General features: G+C 55.5%; 1 protein-coding gene and 1 pseudogene across 2 annotated transcripts; one reads left to right on the top strand and one right to left on the bottom strand.

Moving 5' to 3' along the window:
• Nucleotides 1-3505: 3505 nt before the first annotated feature.
• On the bottom strand, nt 3506-6554 carry LOC136297832 (nucleoside diphosphate kinase 3-like). 2 transcript variants are annotated; one of them, XM_066198096.1, is made up of 5 exons: nt 6375-6554; nt 5719-5849; nt 5220-5321; nt 4645-4757; nt 3506-3918 (listed from the first exon to the last, which is right to left on the bottom strand). In XM_066198096.1, the coding sequence occupies exons 2-5, from the start codon at nt 5731-5733 to the stop codon at nt 3801-3803; spliced, it is 348 nt and encodes a 115-aa protein (XP_066054193.1). In that variant the 5' UTR covers nt 5734-5849; nt 6375-6554; the 3' UTR covers nt 3506-3800. The 2 variants fall into 2 exon arrangements, with proteins under 2 accessions (XP_066054193.1, XP_066054192.1); XM_066198095.1 differs by lacking the exon at nt 6375-6554 and adding an exon at nt 6149-6256.
• Nucleotides 6262-13995, top strand: LOC136298051 (uncharacterized; annotated as a pseudogene).
• Nucleotides 13996-14887: the final 892 nt, after the last annotated feature.

Below are 14887 nucleotides of genomic sequence, written 5' to 3'. Positions count from 1 at the left end.
TCCCAGCAGACCCTGAACCTGTTCAGGACTGGCTGCTCCGGCTGGACGGGACACGATGGGATCCATCCCAGGGAACTGACAGAGCTGACTGATGTCATCGTAGGACCTCTCCGTTATTTTTCAGGGTTTGGAGAGTCTGGACAGGTGTCTGTTGAGCGTCAGGTGATAAATGTCCCAGTTCTCAAGCAGACTTAAGGAAGAAGACCCTGCATCCTGCAAGCCTGTCAGTCCCACTTCAGTGGCTGTTAAAGTTCCTGGAGGTCATTTAGGGACTTGCTGAAAAACCCTTGAGAGACAACACAGTCAGCAGTCACAGCCACTTCGGGTTCACAGGGGGAAGGTCCTGCTTGATCTGCTCAATTCCCATTTGTGAGAAGCTCAGGCACGGATTCCCCAGAGTCACAAAAGGGATCAGGCTGAAAGGGACCACAGTGGCTCATCTGGCCTCACCTGCCTGCTCGGGCAGGGTCAGCCCAGGGCACAGGGCTGTGTCCAGACAGTTCCGAAATATCTCCAGTGACAGACACTCCCCTCCCTCTCCGGGCAGCCTCTTCCAGTGTATAAGAAAGTTTTTCATGGTGTTTATTTGGAACTTCCTGGGTTCAGTCCCTGCACGTTCCTCTGGTGCCATTGCTGCAGCCCCGGGGCAGAGCCTGGGCCTGCTCTGCCCCTCGCTGCACACAGGGACACACAGGGACACCCAGGGCTGAGGGCCCTTCTCCAGGCTGAACAGCCCCAGCTCCCTCAGCCTTTCCTCACGAGGAGATGCTCCAGTCCATTCAGCATCCTCACAGCCTCCACTGGACCAGCTCCAGGAGCTCCATGTCCCTCCTGTCCTGACACAGCATTCCGGATGTGCCTCACAGGCTGAGCAGAGGCTGGATCCTCTCCCTCACGCCCCAGGAACTCCCACCTTGGCTCCAAGGCTGGTCAGGAGCAGTCGGTGTCACCCTCCTCTCCACAGAGCTGCAACCCCAGCCCAGACTGATGCCTGGGGTTGTTCCTCCTCAGATGCAGGACCCTGCTCTGGCCTGTGCTGGATTCCAGAAGGTCCCTCTCTGCCCCTCTCCCATTGTCCAGGTCCCTCTGAAGCACCACACAACCCTCTGAGGTATCAGCCACTCCTCCCAGCTCTGTGTTGAGCAAGGGAAGACAGGAGATGTGGTGGTTTGGGGTTTTAGCAAAGCTTCTGATACCATCTCTAATGCTCTCCTGGATAAACTGTCCCTCACGCAGCTCCACAAGTTCCCCTTTACACGGATGAGCAGCAGGGCCAGGTCAGCTCAAAGGGTTACAGTAAATGGGGTTACATCAAGACAGTGGGGTCAGGCAGGGCTCTGTTCGAGGGCTGGTGCTCCTGAATGTTTTTATAAGTGATCCACATTCAGGAATTTGAGGTACATTAAGCAGATTTGCCAACAACTGAAGTGGCAGGGGCTGTGGAGTCCCCAAAAGGCCCTCACAGGGAGCTGGGCAGTCACAACCTGTGTGAAATTCAACAGCAGCAGGGCTGGACTCAGCACCTGGGACAAGGCTGAACACAGTTTGGGGGATGAGAGGCTGGAGAGCAGCCCAGCAAACACACCTGGGGGTTGATGGCAACTTCAATAGGAGCCATCAGTGGCAGCCAAAAGAGCCAAACTCTGTTCTGGGGTATAGCTCAGCTGAGGGAAGGGATTGTCCTGCTCTGCACTGGAGCTGGAGCTCTGTGTTTGCACTAACGGAGGGGAGGGGAGGGGAGGGGAGGGGAGGGGAGGGGAGGGGAGGGGAGGGGAGGGGAGGGGAGGGGAGGGGAGGGGAGGGGAGGGGAGGGGAGGGGAGGGGAGGGGAGGGGAGGGGAGGGGAGGGGAGGGGAGGAGAGGAGAGGAGAGGAGAGGAGAGGAGAGGAGAGGAGAGGAGAGGAGAGGAGAGGAGAGGAGAGGAGAGGAGAGGAGAGGAGAGGAGAGGAGAGGAGAGGAGAGGAGAGGAGAGGAGAGGAGAGGAGAGGAGAGGAGAGGAGAGGAGAGGAGAGGAGAGGAGAGGAGAGGAGAGGAGAGGAGAGGAGAGGAGAGGAGACTGGCCTGGGATTGTCTCCATGAGTCAGGTCCGTTATCTGACTGCAGTTCAGTGGGCTTTGAAACCAGGAGAGCATCTCAAATCTCATCCGTGTAGACAGGGAGGAGAGGGATCCTTCAGGGAGAGGCAACGACAGGAGATGAAGCTCAGGTATTTGGGCAGTTTTCCTGTGTGAGAGCTGGCAGCTCTTGGTGCCAACAGCTATTCTCAATGCATCTGTTAAACAACAAATGCGGCCTTCCTCCCACCCGCTTCACGCCTCGGTCTTCACCAGCGTCTTCTCCTGCAGCGGCCACACTCCAAATTCAGCCAAGTGGACAAGTTCCAGGAACAAATGGGATCTGTCAGGTGCCTGAAGAAGGCCCCAAGGCAGGAGGAGACTTGGCTGAGGCAGCTGGACAGCCCCACTCACTGGAGGGAGACCTCCCACCCCTGCTGAGCCCCACATGGGGCCAGCACGGAGCAGGAGTGGGGGTGACTTTGCTCCCCAAGAGCTGCCCTCATTCCCCAGCACCTACAAAGCTGAGGACCCAGAGGGACAGGCTTTTAGGGCATAGGTCAAACTCATCCTGCACACAGAAAAGCCCTGGGGATCTTGTTCCCTTGGTTTAATCGTGTCCCTCTTCCATGGCAGGATTCCATGTCACTGTCCCTGTCCTTATGCTCTGGTGAGGCTGCACAGGGAGCTCAGGCACAGCACAGCTCTGAGGAGCTGGGTGGCTCAGGGACAGCTCACAGGTGGTGTCCAGCCCATTACAAACTGGTTTCCAGATGCCCTCCCAGCAGGAAAGCTCCACTGCAAGCTCTCAGGGGGACAAGGAAGATCTCAGGATCTGCCAGAGATCAGTGCCAGGACTCCACAGCCTGTGCTGTGCACAAGAGAGAACTAACTACTCCCCTAAATAGTCCTTCCTGAGCTCCAGATCCACAAATCCTTCCCTGCCTCCCTCTCCCCTTCTATTCCTGTGGCTGCCCCAGTGCTGCTGCTTCACATCAGTGACCACAGAGGGACAGTCTGGTGTCAGACTGGGTCAGGGCCAGGCAGCCCCAGAGAACCAGAGCAGACCTGGAGGAGCTGCTTCCCACTCCCAGCAGCCACAGCCCAGGAAACAGAGCCTGAGCAATTGTGTGTTTAACAGCCTTTGGAAAATCTTCCTTCCAGGGACTCGACTCATCATGTCTGAAACTGGGTGAGCTTGTGCCAACCCCAGCACACAGGGCTCCCACCAAGGGAGAGAGAATTGTCCCACCCTTCATTCCTTGTCTTGGAATGAACTCCAAAATGAGAATTTGCTCCTTTATCCTACACCAGCCCAATTCTTTAAAACCCTTTGGTGAAAAGCCCAGAAATGCAGGTAAATTGCCAAGCCCATCACCTTGTGACCAGCACCTCTCCCAGCAGCAAGGAAAATGCATTCTCCTGCTCCAGGCAGGGATGGGAACACCCAGGAATGGGCCAAGAGCCCAAGTTTTACTTCAATGAATCAGCTTGAGCCACTTGGAATTTAAGATGCTGCAGCAAACAGAGCAACTATACCAACTACTTATAGAGCAAAGAGAAATAAAGAAACAGCTCTCTTTGGCAGGAGCTGAACCAGAGTTCCACACACAGCCCAGCTCCCAGGATCCCACAGGCAGAAGAAGAATCCCACAGAGGCTCTGCAGCCAGCCCCAGCAGCTGCCATGAAATGCATGGAAATCTCCTGTGTCCCAGCAGGAGGATGAAGTTCCCTTGGGATTGCTCCTCACTCGTAGATCCAGTGTGCAGCCGTGTCCTCCCAGCATGGCAGCTCCTCGGGGCGGAACCAGAGCGAGATCTCCTGCTGGGCGCTCTCCACTGAGTCACTGCCGTGGATCACATTCCTGGGGGCAAGGACAAAGGGAGCAGCTTGAACCGAGCTCAGAAAGGTGGGAGAGGGATGCTGCAGCCTGGAAAATTCCCCCTTGACCAATTTCATTAAACCAATGAAGCCTATCCCACAATATCCCTTCCCATCACACACCCCTCATCCTTCCAGCAGTGCCAGTTCCCAGCACTCCCTCCTCCTATGCTGAGGAACCATTTGTTTGCTACAGGTGGAGCTGCAAGTGGCTGTAGCTCTGGGATTTGCATTTTTATGTCAGATTCCAGCTGTGCCTCCAGATTTTCCCCTTTCTGTCAAAGCAGGTTTGGTATCAGACACCAGGAAACAGAGATCTAAGCCAGGATGGTTCAGTAAGAACTGTGTCTACCACAAACCAGGCTGGGGCCACCCAAGGTCATCACCCATGGATATTCACCTGCTCTCATGAAAGGACTGAGTGGGAGCTTCCCGTCCTCTTCACAGCCCGACAGTCCCAGCTACCAGAGGAAAACAAGCAAACTACACCTGCTTTCAACACACGACTCAGGAGGAAGGAAAGACACAACCCAGGCTCTTCCTCTTACTAAAGCCAAGCCCGGGAAGCAGAGCCCAGCTCTGGTCTGAGCACAAAAGGGAGAACTTCTGCTCTGGGAATGCAGACTCATGTGGCTCGGGCAGGCCTGGCACAGGAATGCCTGAACAGACACCTTGAAACACTGACGGAAGAAGAAATCAAAGCTCTCACTTGCTGACTTCAACACAGAAGTCTCCTCGGATGGTGCCAGGCCTGGATTCAGCTGGATTGGTCTCCCCAATCATGGTGCGAACTGTCTTCACCACATCCAGGCCCTGCCAAACCTACAGGAGAGCAAAACCAGGATCAGCTTCTACAACTGCCCCAGCAGGTCACATCTGCCCTCTGAATTCCCCACTGGATCCACCTGGGTGACACACAGGAAAGGGTCTCTTCAAATTATTCTTCCAAAGTTGATTTTGGAAAATAATCCAAATAGTCTGTGGATTTCTCCCCGTCCCTGGAAGCACTAAAGGCCAGGCTGGACAGGGCTTGGAGCAACCTTGGTCTAGTGGAAGGTGTCCCTGCCCATGGCAGGGGGTGGCACAAGGCCTTTAAGGTCCCTTCCAACCCAAACTGTTTTATGATTTAATTTACAACAAAAAAGCATCCCTGCAGTTCAGTACAGCTTCAAGAGACCCTCTGAGGGGAGATATCACCTTACTTGCACTGTGCCAACAGCCACTGCTGCTCACACCTTGCATTTGTCCCTGTCCCTCAGTGCAGGGGCCCTGAGCAGCACTCACCATGGCCACGACGGGCCCGGAGCTCATGTACTTCACCAGGCGGCCGTAGAAGGGACGGTCCCGGAGGGCGATGTAGTGTTCCTTCAGCAGCTCCTCGGAGGCCTGCACAGAGCACAGAGCTTAGTCTGCTCCCACACGGGGGGATCTGAGCAAGGGCTGCAGCTCAGGGATGTGGGAAATTAAAGAGAATTAAGCTCTTGCACAGATGATCAATTCCAGGAATGAAACAGCAGGAGCCTGACACAGCAGTTCCCAGCTGCCAGCTTACAGTGACAGCCCTGGAGTACAGACACAGCCAAGGGCACACATGTTCCCCACAGCTGGAATCACCCCTCCCAGTGCCGGCTCTCCTCTGAGCTGTGGGGATTCGGTGCTGGAATGACACCAGCGGCCTGTACAGGCAGAACCCCCAGCAGTTACCGGCACAGCCGGGGCTTGGGGGGCTGCAGGGGCTCCTCGGCTCCAGGGGCCCCCAGCCTGCCTGGGCCCGGCCGCTCACCTGCAGCAGCTTCATCCCCACCAGCTGCAGCCCCTTCCTCTCGAAGCGCCGGATGATCTCCCCGACCAGGCGCCGCTGGACCCCGTCCGGTTTGATGGCCACGAAGGTTCGTTCATTGACCCCGCCGAAGGCTGCAGGGAGAGGGCAGAGCTCTGAGGGGGGAAGGAGGCGCCTCCGGGCCTTCAGCCAGGCGGGCACGGGGGGGGTGGCAGGCCCTCAGCCGTGGGGACACGGGGGGTCCCGGGCTCCCGCAGAGGAGGGCAGGGCGGTCCTGGCCGCGGCCGCCGGACACCGAGGGCACAGGGACGGGGGGGGCCTTGGCCCGGGCCCTCAGCCGCGGGGTCTCTCCCAGGGAAGAGAGGTTCCTGGCCGTCAGGAACAAGGGGAGTGGGGGTCCCTGGTCCTCAGGGCCGGGGGTCCCGTCCCGTACCACTGTGGAAGAGGCCGGCGAAGAGCCCCAGCACCAGGCAGATCATGGCGGCGCCGCTCTTAAAGGGGACGTGGTCCCCCCGCGCTGTTACCGCCCCCCGCGGAACCATCGTGCCGGGGGCGCGGAGCGGCGGGGCCGAGACACGGGGACACCGGGTACGGCCCGTTCCCATGGCGACGGGCGGGGCCTGGTGCCCGCCGGGGCCGCGGGGTCCCGAGGGACCCACCTGTGCCGGGTGTCCGCCGCCTCCTTGCTGCCGCCTCTGAGCTCCCCTGCGCTGCTGGCCCGGCGACAGCGTCCCGGGTTTTTACGAGGCTCTTTTGCCGTCGCTGTCTCTGTCGTTGCGGTCGTGACTGCACACTAGTCGTGGTTTGACTAGTCCGGTTATGGGGCAGCTGCTGTGGTACCGGGCAGCCCCTCTAGCTCGGGCCGGCCCCGGCTGGGACCTCTGGAAGAGGAGCCTTGAGCTGCCCCGGGCCGTGCTGCAGGAACAGAAGGGCAGAGCTGCAGCCCCGCAGGGCTGGGGAGCTCCTCTGCACAGAGCACATGTTGATTTCATTTTGGGGTGTAAGATCGCCGTTGTGAACGTGCTCTCAGCTTCAGGGGTCGTTAGGAAGGGATAGGTAGAACTGCACTCCAGGGCTCCATTTCCTCTCAGGAACTCACCTCTTGGTTCAGCTCTCTCCAGGTTCAGCCTCTGGAAATAACAGCACCTTTGCCAGGTGCCCTGTGGAGGGCTGGATTTGCTCCCAGAGCTGCTCGGGTGCCTCATGGACTGCTGGGTCTGCTTCCATCCTGCTTCTCGTGTTTAGAGACAGTGTTCTGCTCCCTCTCCTCTGTTCAGGTCTTGGCTGGGACAAGCCGGGGTCTGTCTCCGAACAGCAGGGATCCAGCTGCTTTATCCAACGTAGTTTTGAGTAAATTATTCCCCCGTTTGTACCAATAAATAATTAAGTGGTTGTATCCTGGAGGTCCAGAGGAAAGCTGACCCCGTTTGCTCCAGCACAGTCGTGCTGTGGTGGTTATTATCCTGCCCGTGGAAAAGCCTGTGTAGGACAAACACTCCGTTGTGGCCACGGCTCGGGAGGTGAGGGCGGTCCCGGAGGCTTTTTCCCGCAGTTCCCGGAGCTCTGGTGCCGGCAGAGGGAGCGCCGGCAGCGCGGAGGAGCTGGCAGCCCTGGGCAGGCCGGCTGCGAGACTCCCCGAAAACAATGCCGGGATTTTAAGGTGCGCAAGCAGCGGGATGTCAGCCCTCCCCTTGTGTTCTTAGGGACAGCCGGGCTGTTTTCTTGAAACATCTCAAACAAATCCCGTCTGGAGCAGGTGTCTGTGAAAGGAAACAGCCTTCAACACGGTTTGGAAAAGTTGCAGAGCGCTCTGAGGAAGGTGCCCAATAGATGCTGTCAGCTCTCATTAGCTGCTCACAGAGCCGCTAATTAAGAGCACATTCTCCGTGTGCTGCCGGTGACTTCTGTGTGTGCCCAGTCTGGTGTGCAGCAATGGGAGTGTGGCAGGTGGTGAAACCCAGCTTCCTAACTCCAGCCTGATGGCTGATCTCAGTCTTCCTCCACGGAGGGCTGCTTCAGAAATAGTGATGTTTCTGTCAATTTAATAAGATTTATCCTAGGCACTGTTCAGGGTGCCTGCAGAGGTATCAGTGATGAAGTCAACAGCTCAGTCCCCAGCCCAGCCAGCACCCGTGTGTGCTGCAGGCAGCCAGGCTTCCACACAGGCAGAATCCCTCATTTCACACTCATTTTCGTTTTGTTGTTTATTAATGCTGATGAAACACCTCATTTTCTCATGCCAGTTCTGTCGTTCTCCACAGGTCTCAAAGATCCCAGTGCAGGCACTTGGATGAAGGTTTTCATTTCCTTGGGCTGTAAATGTTCTTTTGAGCCTCAGGCAGTTCCCTGCAGCAGAACTTGGAGGAGCAACATGTCAGACAATCTCCACTTGGGTGAGTCCTTCTCATCTCTGGCAATGATGTGCTGTGGGGAGAAAGCTTTGACTTCCCTCTCTAGGAGCCCCAGAAATGTGGATTACTGGTGACCAGGTAGCTTGGGAAATGGAGCTGGGCCTGATTCCCAGGCAGATTATTCCTGAGCTAGTGTCTTTTAGGCAGAGTTTTAGGCAGGTGTGTATCTAGAGTGAGCACAGGAAGCTTCAGTAAGCAAGAATGAGACCACAAATCCTTCCTACAGACCTTTCACTTGGGTGCTCAGCATTCCCAGCCCAGATGTGTGCATGGAATGGTGCCATAGGCAACAGCTGCACATCTGGAAGGGGCTGAACAAATTTGCTGCCTTGTTTGGAAAGCCCAGTGATCACTTTTTGAACCCCTCACTGGGAGCCTGAAAGGCCAGGTACCTCCTGGCACCAAATGTCTTCTCATTTCAGTGGGAAGGTTCAGTGTGGAAGGATCCCAGTGTGGCAGGGGAGGATGGGGGGGCTGTTCCCCTGCTCGCCCCCACTGCAGGAATTTCAGGCGGAGGCAGAGCTCTATTTCTGCTCTTGCTGGATAGAACATTGCAGATCCTGTGGTTATGTAAGAGACTCCAGAGCATGTAGGTGCAGATAACGTGGCCATCCAACAGTGTGCCTTGCAGACAAAGGCTTTTTGTCTCCTTTCATTGCACTTAGCAACTTCTGCAGTTGGCACTGCCTTCCTTCTCAGGCTCTTTTTGCACCTTTTTGCTTGTTTGGGGAGGATTTTCACCTTTCAGTTCAGCCATGGTCTTTTACCTGTGTAGCATTGGCACAGCCTGGAGTGTTGGTGCCTCTCACAGTGTGGGCTCTGCACAGGTGCAGACCTCTGTACTTTCATACTGGGCCACTGATCCTGCTGGAAATATTTCACCTTTTAGGATGAAGAGGGGTTAGTAGAGCCAGAAGATTTCCTGAAGCACCTTTTGTTGGATGCAGGGGATACAGATTCAGAGCCAGAGCTACACAAAGTGCTCCACAGCACTTTAGGGTCAGTTTCCAAGGAACATGGAACAGACAAGAGGATCCATTCCAAACTGCAATTGCTCCACCCTGGAATGAAGCTCTGATACAGAGGGGGGTGCTCTGAAAACTGGGAGTAGCTGTCTGAGTACAGGTCTCCAGGGATACCCCTGTAACCCCAGGACAGGTGCTGCTCCCTCAGAGGGAACAGCTCAGGCCAGACTTGCCTTTCCCTGCATTTGGCTTTTCCATTCTTGTGGAGTCCAAAAAAGATTTCCTTGAAAGAAACACTCAAGGTACACAACCCAGGGAAAAACTTGCACTTTGAAGCAGAGGTTCTCACTTCTGTGCAGTGCTACAGCACTTTATTTATACCTGTCTGGGCAGCCTGTGCTTCCTCTCTGAGAAATTCCCAGTCTATCCAGTCCCATCTAAGACTAGAGAAGGACAGGCTGGAATAGGCAGTGCCAGTGAGGAGATGGGCCTGGAGCCCTTGTTGTGTGCTCTGAGTGTGTCACTTGTGTGCTGCTCCCAGTCATGGCTCCTGTCCTTGTAGGTGCATAGCAGAGGAGTCTCCTCTGTGCTGATGGTGGGATCACATCCAAAACTTCTGCACAGATGCAGCTGGAGTAGCTTGGTCTGTCCTGTTCTGCCTGGAGTATTTCATAGAATCCCAAAATGGTTTGGGTTGGAAGAGACCTTAAAACCCATTTCATTCCACTCCCCTGCCATGAGCAAGGACAGATCCCACTGTCCCAGGCCGCTCCAAGCCCCGTCCAAGCTGGCCTTGGACACTTCCAGGGATCCAGGAGCAGCCACAGCTTCTCTGGGCACCCTGTGCCAGGTCCTCCCAACCCTTAGACCTGGATATTCTTATTCCTTCCCAATCTCCCATCCAGCCCTGCCCTCTGGCAGTGGGAAGCCATTTCCCTGTGTCCCGTCTCTCCATGCCTTGTCCCCAGTCCCTCTCCAGCTCTCCTGGAGCCCCTTTAGGCCCTGGAAGGGGCTCTGATCTCTCCCTGGAGCCTTCTCTACTCCAGGTGAACATCCCCAGCTCTCCCAGCCTGGCTGCAGAGCAGAGGGGCTCCAGCCCTTGGGGCATCAGGGATGATTTCTCAGGGACAGCCCCTGAGAAACACCTCCTCAGCTCCTTCTCACTTAAGGCTGTGAGGATAATTTTTTTTTTTTTGTATAAAAACCCAGTTGTGGCCTGTGGAGTTCTGTCATCAGATGCAGCCACGGGGTCTCACCATGCTTTTGGGTCCCCTCTCACTCACAGGGGAGCTGCTGCCATACTTTTATCTCCACCTCCGAGTCAGATCAGAGGTGGCAGATGTGGGACTAAGGCTGATCTTTCCCTCTTTACAGACAGCAGCCCTGGGGTGTGAGAGTGTGAGGCTCCTACATGAGCCCTGTGCCCAGGGCAGGGCAGGCAGCAGCCCCTGAGCCTGGGAATGCAGAGCCCCAGCTCCCAGGAAGCTTCCTTTGCCTCATGAGGAGATACTGGAGGTAAAACTTACAGTCCGTGAAATTTTCTGTCACTTGGGTTGAGCTGATGGCAAAGTCCCACGTGTGTGAGTTCTGTGAAGGAACGCTTTGCCAGGGGGGTGCTGGCTGGCTTGGATCAGATTGCATCCACTTGCTTACACCTTCACCCTGGCTCCCAGCGGGATTGAGGAGGGACTGCAAACTTTGAGGCACTATTTGGAGCCCCTTGTTCTTAGGAGCCGTGTTCAGAGGGGCCTGAACGCAGCCTCCCCTCTCCAAATCCACCAGCAGCTGCTCAGCTGTGAAAGGGGCTGTTGGTTCTCCCTCAGTTCCCTGCCTCGCAGAGCCCGTGTCCCCCCAGCAGTCCTCCTTGTGGTGCCGTAGCAGTCACCAAGAAGGTCAAACACCATCTAAACCCTGGCTTGATATCCCTTGAACTAAATTCCTGCCCTGCCTGAATGTGCCCCACAGCGGGTTAGGACTCATGGCTTACGGGGAGCTAAGAAAGATGAGCAGCTTTGCTGTAGCTGAGTAAACAGCTCTGGGCAGCCCGGCCCCCTCCCCTGCCGGTCCGGGCTCCCTCCCCTGCCATCCCGGCTCCCTCCCCTGCCATCCCTGCTTCTCCCCCGCCATCCCGGCTCCCTGCCCCGCCATCCCGGTTCCCTGCCCTGCCATCCCTGCTCCCTGCCCTGCCATCCTGGCCCCATCCCCTGCCATCCCTGCTCCCTGCCCTGCCGGCCCAGCCTGGCCTCATCTCTCCCAGGGAAGTGTCCAACCCATGTGCTTTCAGAGAATCATTAAGGCTGGAAAAGACCTCCAAAATCAAGTCCAACCTTTGACCAAACACCACCGAGTCCTCTAAGCCATATCGGGAAGTACCACAACCGCTGGTTTTTGGCCACTCCCAGGGATGGTGACTCCAGCACTGCCGTGCTGCTCTCACCAGGTGACTTTGGGGAAGATGTGAGACTCTCGGGCTATCCTGGCTCGCCAGAGCTTTGGTCGGCATGTTACACGTTTCACCTCTGTCACTTCTCCTCTGGGTGCTGCAGCCATAGAAAAACACCCACAGTGCTGTCCCTACATGTGTGGTAGGAATTTGGCCAGCACCTCTCTGACAAGGGCAGCAACAAAACTCCTGGACAAGGGAGTCATCCCCTCACATCCCAAGCCCAGAGCTTTGGGAGACCTCAGTGAAAGTTCCAGGAATGTTTGTGTGTGGCTGCCAGCCTGTCCTTGATGCTGTCAGTGGAAGGGCCCAGACTATTTGTGTGTCTCAAGATCCTTTTGAGTCTCTGCAGATGAAAATCTGTTCTCGTGGTGAATGCAGTGGTGACTCAGCACTAGGGAAGGAAGGAAGATGACCTTAGGAAAATTTTTTCACCCTGTGCTCTGGAGATGTCCAGGAAAGGAAAGAAGATTGAGTGGGAAAAATATTAGCCCTTAGCAGAAAGAGGCTTTAGAAGAAGCCCAGAGCTTAATGCCAGGGGACGGCTGCAAAGTCTGGGGTCTGGGCACACACCAGCCTCAGACCTTGCTCCCAGCTCTTTCTGCAGGAGACAGCTGCAGCTGCAGGAGTTTCTTTCCTGCCCTTCCAGGGTCAGGGGGTGCAAGAGAAGGACAACCCAGGACTCTGGCAAGTGAGGAAGTGACAATTCCAGCAGTAGAACAGTGTCAGCCCTGCAGCAGCAGCAGTAGAAACAACCCCTCCCCTGCTACAGGTGAGCCCTCAAAGCCCTCTGTGGCAGGGCGGGCTGTCACGGGCATCCTCACTAAAAGCTCTGTGTTGATGGAGCAAACAAGCCCTGAATTGGCCATCAGTTTCCCAGGGAAGCAGCCTTGTCTTGGGTGTGTGATTAAACCAGAGACTTGCTCCAGCAGTATCTGCTCACCTCCTGTTGGCCATCCCAGGCCTCTCCCTGCTGTGGTCTCACTTCCCAGGACCTGCTCACATCACCTTGGCACGTTCCCCAGGTGATACCTTTGGCTACCCACTCAGCCAGGGCAGCTCAGTCCCTCGTGGTCTGTCCCTCAGCTCTGGTTTTGATGTCCCAGTGGCTGCTGCTGCAGTCTGACAGCCACAGCCCCTCACCCCAGAGCTGTGGGGGCTTTCCACAGGACACCAAGCTCTCCTCATGGTATACCCCACACCTTCCTTGCTCTTCTGCTGTCTGATCCTTCAGGGAGCTGTTTTAGCTCACCAAGTTCTCCCTCCCCCCCCCACACTGCTGAGCTTTCTGCTCTTCCTGACTGAGAAGGGCAGGAGCAGGATTAGACTGGGATGCTCTGACCCTTCTGACAGAAGCTCAGCTAATGGATGAAGGCACATCTTTATCAGCAGATGCTTGTTTTTGTGAGCATTAATCATATAAAACTCCTACTAGATGAGGAACTCTGACAGAACTTTTTTTTTTTTTCTATAATCTCATGAAGTCAAATACTCTCCTGTCCTTTTCCTTCCCCTGGAGCTTTGGTCTGGCCTCAGCACAGCCTCTTTGAAAGATGTGTTTCTTCCCACTGGCAGAGGGCAGGGTTGGATGGGATACTGGGAAGGAATTGTTTCCTGGGAGGTTGGGGAGGCCCTGGCACAGGGTGCCCAGAGAAGCTGGGGCTGCCCCTGGATCCCTGGAAGTGTCCAAGGTCAGGCTGGATGGGGCTTGGAGTGATGTGGGCTAGTGGAAGGTGACCTGGGAAGGTGGTGGGATGTGATGTGCTTTAAGGTCCTTTCTAACCCAAACTGTTCTAGGGTTTTATGAAGTGGCCTTACAGCTCTCTCTGGAGAGATAGCACACAACTGACTGTGTGCAAGGGCTGTTTCCAAGTGATAGATGTTTGTTTGTTCTGAACTCTATCCTCCCCATCCTGATATGTTTGATGAAAGCTCAGTCATGGATCCTCACTGTAACAATGGGATTGAGTCCTGCAGGGAAAATTGGGGTCTTCTAGAGCACCTGTGCTAACTGTTCCCTCCTCTTCTGTGCTCAAAGGCCTATAGAGAATGCAGCACAGATGATGGCAAGTGACACCCTCTGAGCATCCCAGTGACATGTGACATCAGTGGCAAGGACCACTGTGTCGGGGCAAACTTACCCTACCACAGCTCTAAGCCCAGCCTTGTTCTCGTTCTGTCCTGGTCCCCACAGAGGGACTGTGGCTGGTGTTGGTCACTCCTTTTATCTGCCAGTGCTTGGCTGTGGCTGAGCTGCAGCTCGGAGCCCAGCCAGGGAAAGCAGCTGATTCTCCTTCAGAATAGAGACTTGCACATCAATAAATGTCTTGTTGCAGATGCTTTCTTCAGCCTCTTGGCTCTCATTTCCTCTTTTAGCTTCCCCAGCTTTCTATCCCACAGGCTGGAAAGCTGCCTGTCTCCTGTGAGAGCTCAGGAATGTTGGAACAGGGGCAGGATGTAGCTCTGGCCTTGCAGGTGAGGTGGTGGACAAGCCATGTGTTTTCTTCAGCGTGTCCTGACTTTCCACATCCTGCTCTGGCTCTTTGTAGGATCTCTTACTGTAGATTCTGCTGTGGCTTCCAGGGACAGGTGAGTTCTGTTTGAGTCACTTTGGAAAACACCTGCCAGCTGTCAAAACCAGCTGAGAGGAGAGGAACCACTTCCATGGGGTAACATAGCACAGGGCAGGGGAGCCTGTTCACTGAACACGAGAAAATGCTGAGTAAGCTCCAGAAAACCCATGGGAAATGGTGGGTTAGGATGGGATTCTATTTTCCCAAAGCAAATGCTCCATTATTACTCAGAAATAGCCACAGACAGGATGGGGGTGGGTCAGGGCTCCCCTAGTACCTGCTGAGGTTTGGGATTGTTCACCGTGGCTTTCCATAGTGACACAGAACCCCTGAACTTCCTCCCACAGCCCTGCAGCAACCAGTGCTGCAGGAGGGCTCCTCCAAACCACCCTCCTCCTGCCAGGGATTCCTCTGCCTCCAGCTTCTGCTGCTGCTGGAGTCAGGTTCTGGGGAAGAGCAAACCAGTAAGGCAGTTTGTTCTGGCTGCAGCAACGCTCCAGAGGAATGGACAGAGCTGCTGCAGAAAGGTTCTCATTCAAAGCCTGGGCCTAGAGCAGCAAGAGCCATCTTTGCTTCAGGATTTGGGAATGAGCTCAGCAGGGAATAAGTGCACACACTGCAAGAAGTTTTACCTGGGCCTGTGGGGATCTGCGATGGGAGCAGAGGAAAAGGCAGCAACTGGAGTGTGTTGGGAGGAAACCCACAGGGAGAACTGCTTAAAAGCCATTTCCCATCCATACCTCAGCCCTGTTCCACTATCCAATGCCCTTTGCAGGGCTG

Source organism: Chamaea fasciata, unplaced genomic scaffold (genome assembly GCF_029207755.1).
Source record: "Chamaea fasciata isolate MVZ Bird 193981 ecotype frontalis unplaced genomic scaffold, bChaFas1.0.hap1 SCAF_16, whole genome shotgun sequence".
NCBI lineage: Eukaryota > Metazoa > Chordata > Aves > Passeriformes > Sylviidae > Chamaea > Chamaea fasciata.
Note: the sequence above shows the minus strand (reverse complement) of the source record. Positions and strands in the feature narration are given on the sequence as shown.